This window comes from Kwoniella mangroviensis (genome assembly GCF_000507465.2).
Source record: "Kwoniella mangroviensis CBS 8507 chromosome 1 map unlocalized Ctg01, whole genome shotgun sequence".
Classification (NCBI taxonomy): domain Eukaryota; kingdom Fungi; phylum Basidiomycota; class Tremellomycetes; order Tremellales; family Cryptococcaceae; genus Kwoniella; species Kwoniella mangrovensis.
In genome coordinates this window covers 3,497,813-3,518,487 of record NW_027062533.1, presented here as the reverse complement: position 1 = coordinate 3,518,487, position 20,675 = coordinate 3,497,813, and the positions used below count along the sequence as shown (strand labels likewise).

General features: G+C 44.9%; 6 protein-coding genes across 6 annotated transcripts; 3 read left to right on the top strand and 3 right to left on the bottom strand.

Annotated features, from left to right (window-relative positions):
- Nucleotides 1–92: 92 nt before the first annotated feature.
- Nucleotides 93–926, bottom strand: I203_101313 (uncharacterized protein; the record flags this gene model as incomplete). The annotated part of the gene is made up of 3 exons (XM_019146264.1): nt 93–474; nt 561–802; nt 861–926. 3 exons carry the CDS (start codon nt 924–926, stop codon nt 93–95), a joined length of 690 nt encoding a protein of 229 aa, XP_019004823.1.
- A 2,698-nt stretch (nt 927–3,624) lies between these two features.
- I203_101312 (uncharacterized protein) lies at nt 3,625–4,483 on the top strand (the record flags this gene model as incomplete). Its single annotated transcript, XM_019146263.1, has 5 exons — nt 3,625–3,663; nt 3,733–3,813; nt 3,878–3,972; nt 4,050–4,247; nt 4,321–4,483. The coding sequence occupies 5 exons, from the start codon at nt 3,625–3,627 to the stop codon at nt 4,481–4,483; spliced, it is 576 nt and encodes a 191-aa protein (XP_019004822.1).
- Nucleotides 4,484–5,687: 1,204 nt separating this feature from the next.
- Nucleotides 5,688–7,635, bottom strand: I203_101311 (uncharacterized protein; the record flags this gene model as incomplete). The annotated part of the gene is made up of 8 exons (XM_019146262.1): nt 5,688–5,876; nt 5,943–6,540; nt 6,671–6,867; nt 6,936–7,050; nt 7,126–7,199; nt 7,268–7,399; nt 7,473–7,505; nt 7,600–7,635. 8 exons carry the CDS (start codon nt 7,633–7,635, stop codon nt 5,688–5,690), a joined length of 1,374 nt encoding a protein of 457 aa, XP_019004821.1.
- Nucleotides 7,636–8,508: 873 nt separating this feature from the next.
- On the top strand, nt 8,509–11,322 carry I203_101310 (uncharacterized protein; the record flags this gene model as incomplete). The annotated part of the gene is made up of 9 exons (XM_019146261.1): nt 8,509–8,511; nt 8,569–8,661; nt 8,733–8,835; nt 8,902–9,040; nt 9,099–9,185; nt 9,251–9,520; nt 9,583–10,118; nt 10,191–10,610; nt 10,685–11,322. The coding sequence occupies 9 exons, from the start codon at nt 8,509–8,511 to the stop codon at nt 11,320–11,322; spliced, it is 2,289 nt and encodes a 762-aa protein (XP_019004820.1).
- A 232-nt stretch (nt 11,323–11,554) lies between these two features.
- Nucleotides 11,555–16,759, bottom strand: I203_101309 (uncharacterized protein; the record flags this gene model as incomplete). Its single annotated transcript, XM_065516852.1, has 29 exons — nt 11,555–11,847; nt 11,907–11,961; nt 12,032–12,146; nt 12,203–12,220; nt 12,279–12,384; nt 12,441–12,451; nt 12,510–12,592; nt 12,644–12,669; nt 12,727–12,823; nt 12,874–13,105; nt 13,162–13,206; nt 13,262–13,326; nt 13,381–13,482; nt 13,537–13,782; nt 13,842–13,974; nt 14,027–14,092; nt 14,211–14,267; nt 14,318–14,367; nt 14,422–14,468; nt 14,517–14,597; nt 14,644–14,930; nt 14,987–15,113; nt 15,171–15,373; nt 15,426–15,551; nt 15,605–15,670; nt 15,723–15,773; nt 15,831–15,846; nt 15,899–16,680; nt 16,743–16,759. The coding sequence occupies 29 exons, from the start codon at nt 16,757–16,759 to the stop codon at nt 11,555–11,557; spliced, it is 3,603 nt and encodes a 1,200-aa protein (XP_065373670.1).
- An 816-nt stretch (nt 16,760–17,575) lies between these two features.
- On the top strand, nt 17,576–20,578 carry I203_101308 (uncharacterized protein; the record flags this gene model as incomplete). Its single annotated transcript, XM_019146259.1, has 7 exons — nt 17,576–18,449; nt 18,514–18,620; nt 18,679–18,820; nt 18,880–19,099; nt 19,176–19,662; nt 19,725–19,789; nt 19,846–20,578. 7 exons carry the CDS (start codon nt 17,576–17,578, stop codon nt 20,576–20,578), a joined length of 2,628 nt encoding a protein of 875 aa, XP_019004818.1.
- Between the last annotated feature and the right edge of the window lie 97 nt (nt 20,579–20,675).

Below are 20,675 nucleotides of genomic sequence, written 5' to 3'. Positions count from 1 at the left end.
TTCTATTTCATATTTCAAATGACTCCCTTGCGATCACTTGCTCATACAACGGACAACAACCTTTTTGACTTGTGCTTTTCATTCGCCCGTCATCATCGACTTTCAACGGATCCCGATCTGCTTCTACTTCTACTCCTTGAAATTGACCTAGATTTAGATACAGTGCTTGATCTTCTTCTTGGTTTTCTCACTCTTTCTGAATCAGAATCGGAAGAATACCTTCTTTTCCTACGAGCAGATGCAGGAGAAGCCGATCGACGACGAGATATGTCCGATTCGGATCCTGTTCCCGAGTCTGAACCTGAAGAAGAAGGTGATCGTTTACTTCGTTTGCGTCGTGGATGTGATCTAGAGCGAGAACGAGAACGAGAGCTAGATGAGTCGGATGAATACGAGTCGGAATCTGAATCTGAGTCTGAGTCTGAGCCTGAGCCAGATGTTGAGGAAGAATCTGAATCGCTTGATGAGGATGATCTGTACACACATGATAGACGATGAATATCAATTCAACTAAGATGTGATGACTGCCAGCAGCTAGTTATACTGAACGAGTAACTCACCTTCTCCTACTTCTCTTTGCCTTCTTCTTCTCTTCCTCCTTCCTCCTCTCTTCTTCTTTTGCTTTCAATATCTTATCTGCCAGTCCAACTTTGCTCGACGCCTTGAACTCCTCCGGCACCTCCACCGAGGGCTTATCCCGTCCTATCTTCCCAGAGGTGAGCTGCTTCGTACGTGATGGTCTGGCTACGTAGGGTCGAGGGTTGGAACATTGATATGTGTGATGTCCGAGTTTCAAGCATTTCTGTCGAACCCTCAACGCATAAGCACAAATCAGTATAATAGTTGCGAAGAACACTCACCTGACATCGGGTGTTGGGCCCTGCTCGGTCAGAGTTGTTCATTTGCCTTGGTCCTGATCTCCACATCTTGTAAAATTATGAATCGTTTTCCTTCGCGTATGTTGTATGTTAGTTGACATGAAATGGGTTAGGATGGTCTGATGATTTTCAGAAGAGTGAGAGAGACAGAAAAAGACGAAGGCGAGTTTCAACTTCAACTCTGGTAGGTGGGGATGCTATTACGTAAAGCAAAGCTATGGTGGCATTTGACGATATACTCGTATAATGCTAGCGTATATGCATGCCAATATGCCATGGAGTGTCTGATTGAGATCATGAACCAAGAAAGGCTGGTGCTTCTGGGGAGTTATGGTCGTGCAAAAGCTGAATCAGGCCATACCAACGCTTCAGAAGACAAAATTTTTGTCCGGTTGTTTGGTCTGAAATCTACAGAGTTCATCTATCAGGATAGAGTATCTGATATTGCCAGGTGTGGATTTACTCGGACCATGAGTTTAAGAGGACAGTTTTGGAATGTATGATATGGACATGCCAGGGCAATATCCTCTCTATCTCCAATGACTGGATGGAATATAATCGTGATCACCAGACGATGTCGTCACTTCAATGCCGGTCAGATCCGCTAGTTGAAGTCGTTGTCGCTGATCAGATGATCATCGATGATAACTGCAAAGGTACGAACGAGTACAAACAGGTGGAAAAGCAAAGATAACGGATCACGTATCTCTCTCTCTCTCTCATTTTTTTTGTGTTTTCGCTTTTTAGTTCATGTACCTGATTTCAGTCTTTCTTCCGTATTTGCATAGGAAAGTCCCAAGTATCAATCAATGTATGGCTCGTTGTCGCGGTCGAGGTAGGTGCACTCGCTATGTGAGTCACTCTGTATTCATTTGGTCGCGGTCACGAGAACATGTCCATCACAAATTAGACCAAAACGATGGTATCTGTATCTTTTGGTAATTCGGTACTCTTGTCCCTTCAACAAGGAAGCTACAGTAGAACCTGTGATACTACGTAACCTTCGGGAGACGGCCAATCCCACGTAGTAAGACAGGATTTGCGCGATTTTTACCCCAGATTTCCCCACACTTTAGCCCAAAAAGCCATGTGGTGCTTCCCAAAACGGTAATTTGACCGGTACCTGATTTTCCTGACTTTTGTTTTGTATGGGAGAACACCCTTTGTCATCCTGAATTGCACGCACTATCACAGGTTTTCTATACGCACTTTGAGAGGTGATTTTGTATGATGTCGGGCACAAAGATCACCCAAATCCACGCACTATGACAGTTTACGCACTTGGACAGGTACGTGATTTCTCAGTTTCTACTGTATACCAATCTAGGTAAGAAATCAGACAAACCTTGACGTAAGGTTCTGGAAAAGGAGACAGAACGGATGATCGAATGGATAGCCGGTACCTTTTCTTTCCTTTTCTTTTGTTCATCATCAAATGCGTAATTATGAGCTTTTTAGCGTGTATGCGCATTTAGGCATGGGTGTGTGACCTCTGTACTTGTACATGCCCTCTTGAGCTTGATGGGAGGTGACGGGTGACGAGTGACAAGCGTTCAGGGGGTGTTCTGTTGATCTCGGTGGCAAATTGAATTGATTAGCCCTTTGGTAATTTGAAATTGATTAGATCTACTACTACTTGACTAGTCTTGCTGCGCAGTTCTCCACAGGGAGTTCAATCATTTATATCGCACCCTCATTTAGCGACCCTCCTCTTATAGATGGGTATATGTATCGTATAGTCGTCACCGCTGGTCACTTCCACTTCTGGTCTTGGTCCGTTTAGCTCATTACCATACATTGACTTCCACCCAATACAACGCTTTGACCTCGTTCACTAATCTATATTCTACATTACAAATTCAGATTTTCACCCAACTCATCAGCGAGTACTCCCTCCAGCATCTCTTACCTGATAGACCAACCACTGCCCATCGACAAAGCATCGTATACATATCCAGCTGTCACCAAGCCGATCCAAGCCCGGGACCTATCCCTCTTACCGCTCATCTCCTTCTCTTCGTCTTCTCAGATACCCAACAGCACTCCGACCAAAGGACCCTCTTTACACACGCTCAAATCTCAAGAGACATCACCTTTCTACTTCCACAATACCTCATCAACATCGTTAGTCCATCTCACCGTACCGATCCAGCTCGAGCACGTTGGTGGGATTTCATTTCATACACGAGCGAACTCAGATCATATATCGTGATAATTGTTGGTAGACCAAAAGATATAAGTCAAGATGAACCCTCATAAGATGGTGAGTTTATATCTATCCTTTCTTTTGCCTATCGTACGCAGTGGGATTCGAAGAGAAGGTAGCAGTGTGGGGGTGGAGGGATGTGTTATCATCGCGGCTTCCTTAGCAAGAACAGCATATCATTCATCCGTGATTCGTAGGAGAATCGATGTGCGAGTGAAATGAAGAAACAGATGGAGAGTCGTTCTCAAATGGTGCGCCGCTCCACCCGCCATTATAGCATCATTTGACGTATATCCTTTGTTCTCGCCGGACAAGGACCCCTCGTCATATGCTTGATGAGCTTTGATCCAGGGGAAGACCAAAAGGGGTTCGATGGTTTGATGGAGGAGAGAAGATGGGTGTGGAGAACTCTATAAAAGAGAGGAAAGGGGGTGTTGGACCTCTTACTATCGTGCCTCTGGATTCATTGTGGTTATACCTTGACCTGCACTGCTTGTTTGACCCATGCCTACAAGACCATAGCGCTGACTTTTATTCACCATGACTGTCACCGTCACACAGAACAAGGTCGATATCTCGGTAAGTTCGACCTACTTTTCTCTCGACATATGGATATACTGGCGCTGACGTGTCTTCTGTCATTCACAGCAAATGAGCGAGCAGGATCAAAAGGCCTTCAAGATGTATGGTAAAGTACCAGGAAAGAACCTTTTCACCAAGATGCAAAAGGTGAGTGGACATTACTGGATCTCATAGCAATCTGACATAGAACTTAATATTTTGTCGGTTGTAGGAACGAAAGTACTTCGATTCGGGAGATTACATGATGTCGAAAGCTGGTGTGCCAACTGCTCAAGCCCCAGGTACTGCTCATCCCACGCCCGAAGCGTAAGTCTCTTCAGGTAGTTATTAAACGTCCATTTTTTGAGCTCTAAGCTTATCGTGTTTCTCATTTGCAACTCCAGTGTTCCCCACGCATCACCTCCCACCGGTCAACCCCAAGGTATACTCTCATCGTCACCTACTGGAAACTCGCATGAACCTCATTCACCCACTTCTGAAAAACCTCTTACTCCCGGTGTAGGCGTCGGTATTAGTCCTGCGGCTACTAGTGAAGCCATCGAGATGCCGGGTCATCACCATCAACGAAGAGGTAGTGAGAGGTGAGTTGGAGTCATGCGAGATTCAAAAGTTATAATGAGATCATGCAAGCTGACAAGCGTTGAAATGGAATAGCGGTAATCATCCAAGGATCTCTCCACCCGGTACAATCAGAGAGAGCTCTCACCCATCTTCCTTCCCCATCCATCATCCCAACCCTGGAGGATACGGATCTTCACCTGTGAAAGCAAGTAGCCTGGCAAAGAGGTTAGACGAAGAGGCTGAGGCGGACTTATAGGATGGACCGTGTAGATCGCATCGAAAGGAGAAAAGACAGAAAACCAGAAAGGAAAACAAACACAAGATGATAACAAAATGGAATGGGATAACGCGAATGCTTTTTTCTTACCACCATCCAATATTTACATCACATACTCGACGGTTTCCCCCAACTTGGTGTTCAACATCGCATCATGATCATCATAAACAACGGTACACGTAAGAAAAGATCCAAAAAATTCAAAAAACACACACGCTGAAGATTTGTAGTTGATTTTTTAATTTTGGTTTTTGGTTTTTCAGAAATCAACCGTTTTTTTCCCTTTATGAATAGCTACTCCCATTCTCGTTGTTCCCTACGATCAAAGGTGAAGTTGATTCAGCTTTTCATGTCGAATGATTAGGAATGAGAGTGAAAGAGTGATATGATGCTCTCCCAATATATATGTATTTGTATGATTATGTGAATCTGAACCTGGCATTTTTCTCTTAGAATGAATTTGGTGTGGAATCCACAAGTAAAGAAGCCTTGAAATTGATCTGATCTAAGTACAGTATGCTTATTGATTGTCTGTTCGAGGTGGCAAATCAAGATAATAATCGAATTTATAGACTAAAATGATAAGATAGGTTATCGATCATTTACTATTCATACTATAACTTTGTGATCAAGGTCGAAAAATGGTCTTATCAATAACGTCAAAGAGGATCTGTTCGCCTCTATTTCGGAGGAGCTTGGTATATAAGCTGGCGATTTCTACCCAGATGCTGACGATCCGCAATCCGCGAAGCATTTTGAGGACTGTTTGAGAGGGGGAGGTGATCAGAACTTTTGTTTCGTTGCAGTGTATATATCGGCTCGACCTTCCTTGACCAGAAGACCATGTCCAGTACTTGACATTCTCATGCTTGATCCAGGCAACTACCAAAAAAAAACACATTGAAATTGGAGCTCATGCTGATACATACAGAAGCATGTTCATACTATATTCATCTTATTACCAAGATACTCTCTAAATAAACTATATGTACTCTATAAGTAGAAAAAGCAAGTTGAGCATGACCAACATGTCTTGTCCATCCACCAGATGTGGATCTATTGTACAAACACGAGCTTCTGACCGTCTTATCCATTGGGTATATAAAAACTTTCTTCTTCCTTCATACGTATTTATCAATTGATTCCGGTGTTTTTTTCTTTTGTCTCAAGAGATACGAGTAGATTACCACCAGTCACCTTGATCTCTCATGGCGTTGGCGACTTTGATGAAACCGGCGATGTTGGCACCGGCTACCAAAGAAGGTAAGGCACTTCCTTCAGAGAATTCCTTTCCGGTATCCCAACATGTCTTGTAACAAGTTTGCATGATTTCCTTGAGTTTGGAATCAACTTCCTCAGAAGTCCATTTGAGCTGTTTTCATCAATGTAGACAATGATCAGCAACAAACCTTGCTCGTGTGAATAACTTTTTACTCACTCTTTGGGAGTTTTGAGCCATTTCCAAACCTGATACAGCTACACCACCAGCGTTGGCAGCCTTACCAGGAGCGTAGAATACGACACCCTCGGTGTTGGTAAGAGATTTGATTGATTTTCTTGAGTTCTCAAATACCTCAATAGCATCGAGGGTACAGCCCATGTTGGAACCTTCGGCAACGTATCTTACACCGGCCTTTTGGAGGGCCTTGGCTTCTTCACCATTCAATTCATTTTGAGAAGCGGATGGTAAAGCGATATCAGCCTTTTCGACCAATTTCCAAGGTCTTTCACCCAAGTGCCACTTGAATCTCTCTCCAACGTTGGCAGACTCCTCGACGAAAGAAGTCAAAGATTTTCTCTCCAATTTGATTTCGGCAATTCTAGTGATGTCGGAAGCTTGGAACCCTTCTTCAGTGGTGGCGATGAGAGATCCAGTAGAGTCGGAAAGGGATAAGACTTTACCACCTAATTCGAGTACTTTCAAAGCGGCGTATTGAGCGACGTTACCGGCACCGGAAATTAAGACTTTCTTTCCTTTCCAGTCGGTGTTGTCGAGGTCTTTCAACATCTCAGTAACGTAGTATACGACACCGTAACTATGTAAGCACCAAGCCAAGACAAGACAATCAGTATTCAATTTCGCAAGAGATTTCGGCCGAAGGATAAATATATATATATATATAGCTTATCTTTGGTGATGAAAGATAAGAGGACTTCGTAACTCACCCGGTAGCTTCGGGTCTGATGTTGGAACCACCCCAGTTGGCACCTTTACCAGTCAAGATACCGGCAAACTCGTTTCTGTATTTCTTGTAGGCACCGAACATGAAACCAATCTCTCTACCACCAGTACCGATATCACCAGCTGGGACATCGAGGTCGGCACCGATGTGTCGAGAGAGTTCTTGCATGAATGCGTAACACTACATCGTACTACGATCAGCCTCATCGTGCAAATAGACTGTAGAAAGGTGTGTATGAGTGTACTCACGAATCGTCTGATTTCCTTGTCTGATTTACCCTTGGGGTCGAAATCTGAACCACCTTTACCACCTCCCATCATCAAGCCTGTAAGAGCGTTCTTGAAGATTTGTTCGAAACCGAGGCTACACATGTAAGTATTTCATAAGCAAATGTGAAGAAATCACAAAACGTGCTAGTAGGACACGACGGTCACTCACAATTTGAGGATGGAAAGGTTGACGGTAGGGTGCAATCGAAGACCACCCTTGTAAGGACCGAGGGCAGAGTTGAACTGAGGACGATTACAAGCGTCAGCTGATTGAACTCTTATTTGCGAGTCACGGTGTGATGAAGACTCACTTGACATCTGAAACCCCTGTTTACAGCGAGAGTACCATCATCTCTCTCCCAGGTAACTCTGAATTGGATCACTCGCTCAGGAATTTGAACGACTTCAAGAGCTCTTCTGTATTCTGGGTTTTTGGCGAGGAACTGAAGAAAAGATACGATGGCGGCTGTCAGCTAGACGTTCAGAGTTGGACTAGGCAATAAGAGCCAGACTTACAGGTTCAAGAGTCTGAGTGATCTCAGAAACAGCCTAGAAGTCAAGGAAAGGCGAAATGGTTAGTAACGGTCGCACAGACGTCCTTGGACGAGATGGAACGATTTAGCCGAAGTGAACGGAAACTCACTTGTTGGAATTCAGGTTCGACTGGCAAGTTGGACATTTTGTTAATTTTGCTTTGGTTCGATGTATGAAGTCTAGGTTCTATGGATTCTATACTTTTACTTTTAGATGATGAAGGGAAAGAAGAAGAAGAAAGCAGGAATTGCTGTCTGACTGCTCTATATAGAGACACTTTTTTTCACTGAGCTGTAAATAATTTCCTTGTATGACATTTCACTCGCCGGACGGATTCCACCGATCTCAAGTATGGAGTCAGTCTGTCATAAGTGGATGGGTTCATGGATCTTTTTTATCTGATTGGATATTCACTCTGGGTCTTGTTCGACCGAACCAGTCCGAATGTGCTGTCGACCAGTCAGAAAGAGAGATGAAAGAGTTACTAGGGTATCAGCCATGCGATCAGGGAGCTCTCAGGAGGACAAGATAAGACATTGGTTTGTGATTGGTTGACCCCACTCATACTGCTTACCGGACTTCCGGCCGACGTCCAAGCGACTTCACTATCTTACCAAGTTCGGTTAAACGCGCATACCCCTTATACCATTCCTTTTGCTGGGTTAGGCATTTATATATGTGTACCAAATTTTTCGATTTCGTCAAAGGTTTTATCGTCTAGTGGTTAGGACACTTGGTTTTGAACAGTTCGTTCGAAATCTCCTCCCCTTGAGCCAGACGGTTCCAAGTAACCTGGGTTCGAATCCCAGTAAGACCTTGATTTTTTTGTGTTTTCCGGGTGGTGCGGTGGAGGTTGCCGCTCCTATGTCATCCCAGTTTTCTCCACTTTTTGGATTTTCAGAATTATCGAGAGATTGAGATTGAGATTGATCATCACTGCTCTGTACGAAGTAGTGTTTGTAAAGCATATATCAAACATACACTAGTACGGACATCAAAGCAGCAGGATTGAGTCAAGATGGTAAGCACTGCTTATATCTAGCCTCCGGCAGCGATGTATTGACGATGCGTCTCGCAGCCACCTCGAACAAAAGCTCAAGGATCAGGCTTGGGTAAAGCCTTGATCAATCGAAAGGCCAAGGAAGCTGTTGCACCTAAGGAATCTCAGCTGGTGAGTCACGCTTCTTCAGACCCAGGAAATGTCACCTTCCTTCGCTAATGCATCGTCTGTGACCCGTGCAGTACACTCTAGACGAGTCCAACCCTTTGCAATCCATCACTCACGAGAGGGATTTAGATAATTTCCTGGCCAACGCCGCTTTGGCAGATCATGATTTCACTACTGGTAAGGTGACGTACTACCATTGGGGAATTTCCAGCTGACTAGAAATGTGTTGATAATGTGACGTAGAACGGTCGAAGATGAGAATAATAAGTGGTCCAAATATGCCTGCACCAACGACGAATCCATTTTTACTTTCTGCTCAGGAGGAGAAGGAAGTGGTTAAAAAGAAGAGCGATTTGGCACATAGTTTGAAAGTACCTAGAAGGTCAGTTTATCCGCTTTTTGACAATGCTCCTTAGCTGACTCTCTCAATCTCACGCCAGACCCCATTGGACGAGGAAAATGACTAGGTTGGAATTGGAGAGACAAGAGAGAGATTCGTTCTTAGACTGGCGAAGGGAGTTGGCTCAGTGAGCGATCCTCTTCCTCCACTTGGTACCATGACCATAGCTTATTGATTATTTGATGTCTATAGACTAGCAGAAAGCTCGGCATTGTTGATGACACCCTTCGAGAGGAATATTCAGCTGTGGCGACAATTATGGAGAGTCTTGGAGAGATCTCATCTAGTAGTCCAAATTGTGGATGCTAGAAATCCCTTAGGATTCAGATGTGCCGATTTAGAAGACTATGTTCAGGAGATTGGAAGTGATGAGAATGATGAGGAGATCACGGTACCCGGTAAAGGGAAAAGGAAGAGTTTATTGTTGATTAATAAGGCGGATTTGTTAACTTATGATCAAAGGTGAGCTACGTTACTAGTTTCAAGAACTTATAGACAAGTGGCTAATGGAGTATATGTCACAGGTGTCAATGGGCAGATTACTTCGAGAAGAACCGCATATCATATGCCTTCTTCTCGGCTGCTAATGCCGCTGCACTGCAGGAACAAGCTGAAAGGCAAAGACAGAGACAAGCGGGAGAGTATCCTCCTGAACAACAAGAAGATAGCGAAGATGAAGATGAAGATGAGCAGGACGAGTACGTATCCGGTGAAGAAGTTGACCCTCAAAGTGAAGAAGATGACGAAGAGGAGGAGGAAGAGGAAAAAGATCGAATAGACATCGAATTAGCTGAGCAGGTGGAGCAGACCAAACTTGATGGCGAATATGAAGAAGGATGGTCAACAGAAGGCGAAGATGAGAATGATGATTTGGCTCCTGAAGGCGAACTCGAAAAGAAACTTGCTCAAGGCGAGAAAGTACCTTTGGAAGAAGTAGCTCGTGATGTCGCTGCCAAGTATGGTGGACCCCCTGAAGGTGAAGAAGAGGATATCAGAACTAGGGTATTGTCAGTGACTGAGTTGGAAGATCTGTTCATGAACTCTGCTCCAGATATCAAAGGTAAGTCAGCTCCCCTCTTCCTCCATGTGATCATAGGACTCAGCTGATGGTGGACATTGATTGTATGCGCAGAATTCGCTACCCCACAAAATCCTAATCCCACCAAACTTATGGTTGGTTTAGTCGGATATCCCAACGTCGGTAAATCATCTACTATCAATGCTCTGCTCGGTGCGAAGAAAGTGTCCGTCTCAGCTACACCAGGTAAAACGAAACATTTCCAAACTCTTGTCCTATCAGATACAGTCACTCTGTGCGATTGTCCCGGTTTGGTCTTCCCTCAATTCGCCAATACACAGGCGGATATGGTTGTAGATGGTGTATTGCCCATCGATCAGATGAGAGAATATTCCGCTCCTGCAGATTTGATCTGTAGACGAATACCCCGAGAGATCATTGAGGGTACTTATGGAATTAGGATCGATGTGAAAGATGTGGAAGATGGTGGAACGGGTCAAGTGGGTTGGGAAGATTTCTTATCTACGTACGCTAGTGAGTAATTTCATACCTTCAAATTTGCTATCCCGTGACGAGAAGAACCAAGCTGATTGTCGTCTACGCTATAGTCGCAAGAGGTATGACGAGATCATCATTTGGTATGCCTGATACCTCCAGAGCAGCAAGAGTGGTATTGAAAGATTACGTTAATGCGAAATTACTTTACGCTCATCCACCACCTGGAATCGACGCTGATGAATTCATGAAGACATCTCGGAATTTGACTTTGGCCAAATTGGAAGAAGCATACGAGAATGGAAGGAAAAGAGCTCCCGTAACTCACGTATCGAAAAATGCCGATACGTATGTTCAACCTGCTGGACAGGCTGGGTCAGCAGGTCAAGAGCAACAAGCTACGGCAGAGAGGGAAAGACAATTTACGAATAGGCAGATAAAGGCCAATGCTGCTAGTGCACCTATGAGAACGGGTAGGGAGAAAGCTCAAGCGTTAGATAATGTCTATTTCAATGAGTCTGGTGCTCAACCTCGTTTAGTGGTTAAAGGGAGGAATCAGAAATTGGATATTCCTGAACCATCGACTGGACAATCATATGCTAGATCTACCCAGTATCCACATCAAAGGATGTTAGGTCCCGATGGTATGCCGATGGTTGGCTCTAATCCTAGAGAAGTAGGCGGAGGGAATGGTAAGAAGCATTTCAAGAGGAAAGAAGGGAAGAAGAGGTCGGGTAGAGGATATGATTAGTGTGGTGTGTGTTATCACTGGTCTATGACGAGATGTATACCATCGCATTATGTATAGCACATCAATCAAATCAACAAGCCGTGTAGGTTTACTGAGATGACTGTATTCACATCATTGCAGATTGTACTAAGCAATCGAGCAAGTAAAATCAAGAGTATACAGATGCAAGGTTCGGTAATCACCATGGATATGATATACAAGAACGTCCATGACATCGCAAGCAACCATCAAATCATATCTGACGATTCTCAATCATCTTCAACCCTCTATCTAACATTCTAACATTCTTCAAGACTTCTACTTGTAATTCTCCACTTCTGAGGTCCTTGAACAATTTACCTGTTCGTTTCGTTAAGGAATTCAATAATCTCAATTTAGTTTCATGTTTCAGATAATCCGCTCGGAGTTGAGCAGTGTCCAATAATGATTTGGGTAGACCCGCTAATCGGGCACACCAAACTCCGAAAGAAGCTTCCGCTAGACCATGAGTGAGTTTATAGAGGAATGTTATTTCTGCGCTTCCATCTACATTACCTTCGGTCAGCAAAGTGTACGGGACGGGAAGGAAGGCAAAGTCGACGTACCAGGAAGTTTGATCTCGTCAAATGCCATATGCCAGTTACTGATCTGGTAAGGTTTCTACGTATTCGTATGCAATTTACTCAGCGAATGACCACACATAACGATGGAACCGAGGACTCTGGCTCACCTCTCGAGCGAGCTGTTCAGCTACCATGGGATAATGAGTGACGAAGAGCGTGTTACATCCCGTACCAGCCACATGAGCCAAAGTGGCATAGGCAATAGCTACACCATCGTAGGTACTATATGGGACGCGTCGGCTGAGTATCTCGTGAGCTTGATTGAACAAGCAGCTTACCTCGTTCCACGGCCGAGTCTAAATGTAAGTTCCGGTCAGCTAAATCCATCACTCGACACGTTACAGAACAGCTCACTCGTCAAGGATGACCAGGGTTCTGGGTGTGATTGTCCTAAGAATATCGCTAGTCTCCGATAATTCAACCATGAACGTCGATTTGCCTCTTCCTATATCATCGGAAGCTGCGGGGGATACAAAATCAGAGATCATTCTGTGTTGTCAGTTGACATCAACTCACCTCCCATTCGCCTGTGTAGAACAAACATTAGCTGTAATTCTCCGTGACCAGATCTGAAAACGAGCTCACGTTTGTACCGCATCATGAACACCCAAAGTGACCGACGAAGCAGGAACGTATGATCCGATTTGAGCCATACAGACAACCAGAGCCTATTGCATGATCAGCATGTACGCTTATCATGCATTGTGATGACCACTTACCACTGCCCGAACACATGAACTTTTGCCTACATTCCATAATTTAGCTCGAATCAATATCATCAGTCGAATTCACTGGCACTCACCTGCCATATTTGGTCCGGTAATCACTTTCGAAGTCCCGTCCCTCTCCGAAAAATCGATATCAAACGGCACATACGCTTCATCTCGAAGCATTTCCACCTATTTCCATCACAGTCAGCAAATGAACTGTAAATCCCATTGATACTTGCCATAGGATGTCTACCGGATCTGATCCTCAATTCAGGCTCCTTGACGAATTTGGGCTTACAATACCCTGAAGCTGCTGCAACCTGGGCGAGAGACATCAAACAATCGATTACTGCAATTTGTTTAGATACCACTACCAATTCGTGATGGTCTGATATATCCGACTGAAAAGCTTTGAAAGCTTCTTTCGAGACTGCATTCATTGTCTCCTTGTGCTGTTCTCGTTCTTTGTTACTATTCATACAACATCAGTAGACTCAATAACCGCAGGTGAAGTTCTTCTGACTTACATTCTCAGTACCTCTGGGGTATGATATCGATTGACAGATTTGGTACTACATTTGATCTTAGCTGGGGTACACTTCCGACGATCGGTTGTATCTCACTCACGCGCTTATCTTGACCCATTTGGCGGGGACAGACTTGGCATCTCGAAGGGGAACTTCTACCAGATACTGGACCAGGAATCAGCTTGTTGTCAACGACGATCTAGTAACACGAGAGCTCACTTCTATACCAGCAACAGTGACATAGTTCATCGTGGGGCGTTTGACAAGTCTCCTGATCTCCTTGAGGTGTTGATCCAGCTCGCTCTCACATATGCTGATACACTATGACTAGACCATCAGTGTTGCCCTACACACTTTCAATAAATTGATCCTCACATCCTTTGCATCCTGAATTTCGGGGTACTTGTCGGGGTCATTCCATAGATTCCCTTCGTCGTTCTCTCTCGCTGCTTTGAGATTAACTGATTCCAGAAAGGTCTTTGCAGCTTGCTGAATTGTCGGAAGTGTGTGCAATATTGTGTTAAGAAGGGAAGATTTGAATATGGGTTCTTGAGTGGGTTTAAACTCCGAGCCAATCCTAACCAGAGCTACCAAGATTGTCGCCATTTCCGTTGGTGTGGCCTGCCATCGTAATCAGCTCAAGTGTAGACTCTGCCATGTAAGTGACGTGCATGCCGCACCTTTCCATATTGAATCCTTGTCAACCCTTTGACTAAGTCGGGCATGTTGACGAGCAAACTTCTAAGCTTTTCCATATAGTATGTATTGGTTTCCATTATCTCTTCAATGGCATCTGTACGAGCTCGAAGAGCGCTAGATGGCCAACCGTAAGCCCCAAGATTACCAATTGAGTAAGCTCACTTACGATATATCAAGCAATGGTCTTCCAATCCATTCCCGTAATAATCTGCGGCCCATACGAGTTTTGCAGCTGTTCGGGCGTCAGTCCAGCGCGACCGTCATCGACGATGTCGAGAACGTACTGATCAAGCACTGAGTGAACAACAGAGAGAAGTCAGCAATGGAATTTCCACCGTACCCGGATGAACTCACGCCATAGTAAACTCCCATATATACTTCCATCATCCTGATTGCGATATATCTCTCTGATATCGGATCAGCGACATGTAAGGTCGTACAGTATATAAGTACCTACAGATTGACAAGTGTATTACTGGATAAAAGCATATGAGCACGATTGATGAACTGTTAACCGAGTCAGCACCTCAATGTTTGCCGGTCAGTAAGTTCAAGACGTACTTTTGCAAAAGAAGATCGGTGTTTGAAAGCATTTTGCAAACCAAAAGCTAACGAGTGAATCAGCAACGCTCATCATACTTGGAAGAGAGGCTTACTCTTCATATACTGCACAGCGACACTGAGCGCAACAACAACTTGTTTAGGGAAATCAACCAGAGCCAGTACAGCGTCGGAAGCTATAAATGTCTATCAGCAGTATTCTTCATCAACATGGACACGTACAGTCAAGTCCTGCAGCAAGATCATTTCCATCCTTGTCGGGTGTGTCTATCCAATTGGTAATATCGTCAGATTTAGGATGACCGTTTGACACATCCACATCTATTTCTTGATCCTCGTCATCACTGAGCGTGAGATCGATATGGTCATTTCCGTTTTGCTTCTTTCCAGTCTTTCTGAGTCTCGCTGAGGTTTTGACACTGTAGAACTGTGTCAGATAGTCGAAGGCTTGGTCGTACGGTAAGATCTGTTCTATCATTTCAGTCCGAATGGTATTTGCCGATCCATAACTACATGCATACTCAGTCAATTAGCTGCATATCTGATTACATGCGACGAGACATACCTCGTACCCCCCGCATAATGACGCAACACCTTTTCAGTCGCTTTACTCAACTTGTCTTTGGGTAGCAGTAATTCGGCGGGCTGCAAGTGTGTCAGGCGGGTTTCAAGCTCACTCCTTACTTGGGAGTCTAATTGTTCCCGCACGGTTAGCTACGTCTTTTGAATGGTTAAACAGAGAGACTTACCATCGAATTCATCCCAGACTACCTCTCCGGTCCCAGGCACGACACTGACGATAGCGATCTTGACCCTCTCATCGTACGACATACCTCCCATTCCCTGCTCGACTATAGCTACTAATGCGTTAGTTGGCGGAGGCGCAGACCCAGGCATGATAGGGTCGTCGAGTAGGGTCGAAGAGGAAGGCAGTGAGGGGTCCTCGACATATCTACAAAACACACATGTCAGCCCAGGCGGCGTCAGGAGCAGAGTGTACTCACGTTGCAGCAGTGAAAAGATGGGTCAACTCTCTAGTGAAAGGCGCATTGCGATTATCGCCCGCCTTCTTCAATGCAGCAGTCTCAGTCTGACTAATCACACCGACTTTGTACCCGAGAGATATGAGTCTATGAGTGGTATGAGCTGAAGCTACTTTGGAGGGTAGGGGACGTGTACTGACTTCTTGACGTGAATGTGGAGACGATGAGTCGGAATGGAAGCCACATAAAAGTTCCTGCTTGGGAAGCTGTACATGCAGGTTAGCAGTATGTCATTAATGCATGGCTGCAAGAACTTACGCTACAATACCTAATTCCTTGGCAGCAATCTTTGCATCCTGACCGTGGAATCTATCAATATATCAGCGTTCCATCATTCTAGCATTCTCCAGACAGGCATGTACTGACTTGTATTTGTACCCGACTGTTCAATTTGATCAGTCACGTATATCGTTCATATAAAGCCCTCGGCTCACCTTCCATCAACAACAGAACATCCTGATTCTTCTCCTTCACCTCCATAAATTGTTTCTCTAGCGGTGTGTATGTCTGACCACTCGGGCCGATCTCTTCCTTCTTCTTACCCTTTCCTTTGCACGTTCTACCCCCTTCAGAGATCTTTGAGGCGTATTTAGCTGCCAGGTTGCTTCCTACACCTTCAGCTGCTTTGCGTCTACTCTCATCTTCCAAGTCCGCTTCCTCAAGTTCCTCAGCGGCCGGCGAGTTTGTCCCAGATTCCACATCGGGAGGATCGACCCCCATACCCCGCCGCAGCTCAGCAGCAGCAGCTTCGTCTAAAGCTAGCGATCTTCTCCGACGGATGATACCTCCATTCGAAAGTACACGGTCTTGCCAAGCCTCATGTCTGCGTTGTTGCTCTGACGATCGAGCGATGGTACCAGGTCCAGCTTCGGTGGTCACAGTATACACATCAAACGCTGTGCCAGATTGGGTAAAGAGCGGAACGTTGGCTTTTGGTAGACGATACGTCTCGAGAGTGGCTGAGGTAGAGGTCGAGGCCCAGATGGGGATGGGCGTTGAGCTATTGAAAGGTTGTCGAGCGGATTTGGAGAAGTAGCTGGATGTCGATTGGGTCAGTGAGCTTTTGGTGGTGTCCTCCTGAGGGCTAGGAAGGGTCTTTGGCTTCTTAGCTGGAGGTGAACCTGTCAAGTCGATGATCGGCCCATCGTTATCGATACCTTTGATAGGTGAAGATAGGGGAGGTGTTTTGCGCTTGAAGAACGAATGGAGCGATGGTCTGTTAGGAGAGCGTCAGCAACGACAACCCGGGGAAAAGGACTGCAAATGCATCTGACGTACTGAGCTTTGGGTGTCATCTCGCTGTTCCAGCTGCCTGCCTCACCTTCTATGGATAGGTTGGAGAAGAGATGAGCAGGGTGATGATGAAGATGACGGTCAGATCGTCGACGAGCGTAGAGAATCCAGTCAACTTGTCAACTTTCAAAGTGGAGGCACAAACACACGCGACTGTCACGCGTCCAGGAGCGAACAGAACGATCAATGCCTGTTTTCATCATGCAGCAGGCAGAGGGGGCCTCACTGATGTTTATGTATAGCACTGCGAGGGAAGAAGCATCTTGAGCAGCCGGGATAGCGGTGTAATGAGAAGGATGCTCTGACAAAGTCCCAGTCTTTCTTTGGCCCCTTGGCTGGCACTTCGCAAAGCCAACGAACGAATTCATATGAAATGAACAGTCAGTTTATCTGTTTGCATCACCCAATAGTGATTCTGGACTTGATCGTCTTCAGGTTACTTGCATCATCTCTGTGGGCTAGTATTCTATCCGATCATCGGACCATCCATGAGACGCAAATTGTGAAGGAATCATCACTCATGTTGGGATACCTCCGGTCCCGATTTGACCGGTGCCTGTCGGACCGTAGAGCGAGATCTACAACAGCAAGACTAGACACGAACGTTGTTGTGCTGTATTGTTCGCAGATGACCTGCTGGAAGGTCATGCAGTTTTATGCAGTACGCAGTCCGATTCGGATGGTCGAACCGGTGGACAGACCCCATGCCAAATTCTGTCAGAGCTGAAGACCATACATACTCATGTCATATAAATATACCTTCAGATACATCGCCATATGTAAAGTAACCCCTACAAACAGAAGAAGCTATCATCACCATGCCAATTGTCGAAAGAGAATTATACGGTTTCTCCCTTCCCTCTCCTTCACCCAAAGTGGGTTCTTCCCTAGAATCATTCGAACTTCGAACATCCACCGACAAAGGTCGATACAAGAATTTCGTCTATACCCTATCCTTCCCTCTACCCAATGTATATAGGGTACTGTTAACTGGACCAGATCGACCTAGACCACCTCACGACAATGTCATCTTACCTTACAACCCTCATTCATTCAAGCTCACTGCTCTCGAAGAGTACAAAGCTACCTTTGATTTCCCCTCCCAAAGTGGACCAGACGAGTTGGACGGATCGAACAGGAAGAGGATATTAGAGATCTCATGGAAAGAACATATCACACTGGTATCATACGAATATATCGATAATGAGAAGAGAAAACTTTTGGGTGATCTCAACAACCGATCTTATGCTCTGACGGAAAAGGGAGTGATGAGACATTGGTGGATCGAGGTTGATAACCTTCACTTGGGATTGGGTGAGAAGGCAGCACCATTAGATTTGTCCAATCGAAGTTTTACAATGCACGGATCCGACTCTGCCAATTATGACGCCTATAATACCGATCCATTGTACAAACATACACCTTACTTGATCTCTACACCAAAAGCAAAAGAAGGTTATGAGGATGTACAATCAACTTATGCGATCTATCATCCTACCAACTCGAGCGGTGTTTGGGATATACACAGTTTACATGATGACCCATGGGGTCAATTCAAGACTTACACTCAGGATTATGGAGGATTAGAGGAATACGTGCTGGTTGGAAAAGGGGTGAAAGAGGTTGTCAGAACTTTTGCGGAGCTGGTGGGCAGACCAAGATTGGTTGGAAGGGATTGGTTAGGATATCTGGGTGAGTCCTTTTCTTCTCCTGAATACAGAAGAGAGCTTGTACTGATATAGTTGTTATTGGCTAGCTTCCGGTATGGGTCTTGGAGAGAGTGATCATCCGATTGCCCAAGATCTACTCTCAACTTGGCCCGATCTATGTAAGAAGCACAATATCCCTTGTTCGGCAATGCACGTGAGTCAATACTTCCCGAATAAAATGGGTAACATGGAGCTGATGACATCTCACGTAGCTGTCGTCAGGTTACACGGCCGATGAAAAAACGGGTAATCGATATGTGTTCACTATGAACAAGAAACGATATCCCGACTTCAAAGGGATGGTAGCTCATTTCCATAAAAATGGTATAAAGGTGGTACCGAATATCAAACCATGTAAGCTTTCCCTGCCCGTTCATCGAATGGCACCATCACATAGCTGACAGACTGTATAGACGCCCTTCAAACCCATCCTCACTACAAGAGACTCGAATCTGGAGATGCATTGTTCAGAGACCCAGCGATTGATGAACCGGTAGTTACCCGAATTTGGTCTTCTGGTGTGGGTGATAATGAAAAAGGAAGTTGGGTAGATATGATCAGCGAAGAAGGACGAAAATGGTGGGCTGAGGGTGTAAGAAGTCTCATCGAAGCTGGATGTGATGGGATGTGGGAGTGAGTAATGGAGTCTCCCCCATATTTCCAATATCTTGTAGGACTTCCTTTTGTTAATGATGTATTAACCTCACAGCGATAACAACGAATACTACCTACACGACGACGACTTCCTCTCCTCCACTCAGTTCCCACACGAGATCGCCTCTCCTATTCAAGGGAAAGGCAGTGTCGGCCTTCTAGGTCGAATGATCAACACCGAATTAATGAACTATATCTCTCACACCGAGCTTGAAAAAGCCAATCCCGAAAGACGTACCTACGTTTTAACTCGATCGGGTAACGTTGGGACATTCAAATATGCCAATTCGACATGGTCAGGGGATAATTGGACTTCGTGGCATTGTCTGAGAGGGTCTCAGGCGATCCAAATTAACGCTGGAATGTCTTTAATGCAATCTTACGGATCGGATATAGGAGGTTTCGCTGGACCGTTACCTACACCCGAGATGTTTGTCAGATGGGTACAACTTGGTGTGACTCATTCGAGGTTCTGTATACACAGTTTCAAACCCAATAAGGACGATCCGAGTGGTGCGGCTGCTACCAACACACCTTGGATGGTGAGTCATGGTTTATGAGTACTTGGCGTAAGATCGCTGACAGAGGTTGATGCCTGGTATAGTATCCTGAAGTGTTACCTATCATCAGAGATGCTATCAAGTGGAGATACGAATATCTACCATTCTTGTGAGTGTCCATTCTGACAATTATATGAGATACTCGCTGATGGTACCAATAATTAGCAATCATTTGATGTGGCTCTCACACGAAGAAGCTATACCTACAACTGCATGGTTAGGTTACGGCGACTTTGCTTCTGATCCCAACTTATACACTCAAGAAATTCTCGAAGGTTTCGACGCGTGGTTGGGCATAGGCAATATCTTAGTCGTTCCGGCACTCTTCAAAGGTCAATTGACCAGAGAGGTATATTTCCCTAAATCGTCCAAGGATGACGATCATGTTTATTTCGACTTGCATGCTCCTCATCGACGATACCCCGCTGGAACCAAGGCTACCATCGCCACTCCCCTTGAACATTTCGGCTTATTTGCAAGAGAAGGAAGTGTAATCCCGGTTGGAAAAGATTATGCCACTGTCACTGAGATCAAGGGTGCAGGAAGGACGACGATTGATGGAGTTGATGTGGAACTTGAGAGTGATGGTGGAGTAGTAGGTTTAGATGATTGGAGAGGAATCAAGATTTTCCCTTCGACCGATCCCAAAAAGGAATATGAGGGACGATGGATTGAAGATGATGGAATCTCAGCGAAACCCAAGAAAACTATTATCAAAGTTAATTATAAAGGTGATAAAGATTCGGTGGAAGTCAAAGTTAACTTCGAAAAGAACGAGTTCAAGACTTTGTGGGGTAACAAGGTGCATATCATTTTGCCCGCTGGAGATGAACGAACAGTCAAGGGTTCGAAGGAGGTTGAAAAGAATGGTAAGAAATCTTGGGAAATTGAATTTTAGACAGACTTTCAACGTTGGCCGTGTAAGAGACCACGAAGAAGGTGAAAAAATAGGGAAAATTTGTAATTTATGTTTATGTTGCATCTATGCATGTTTG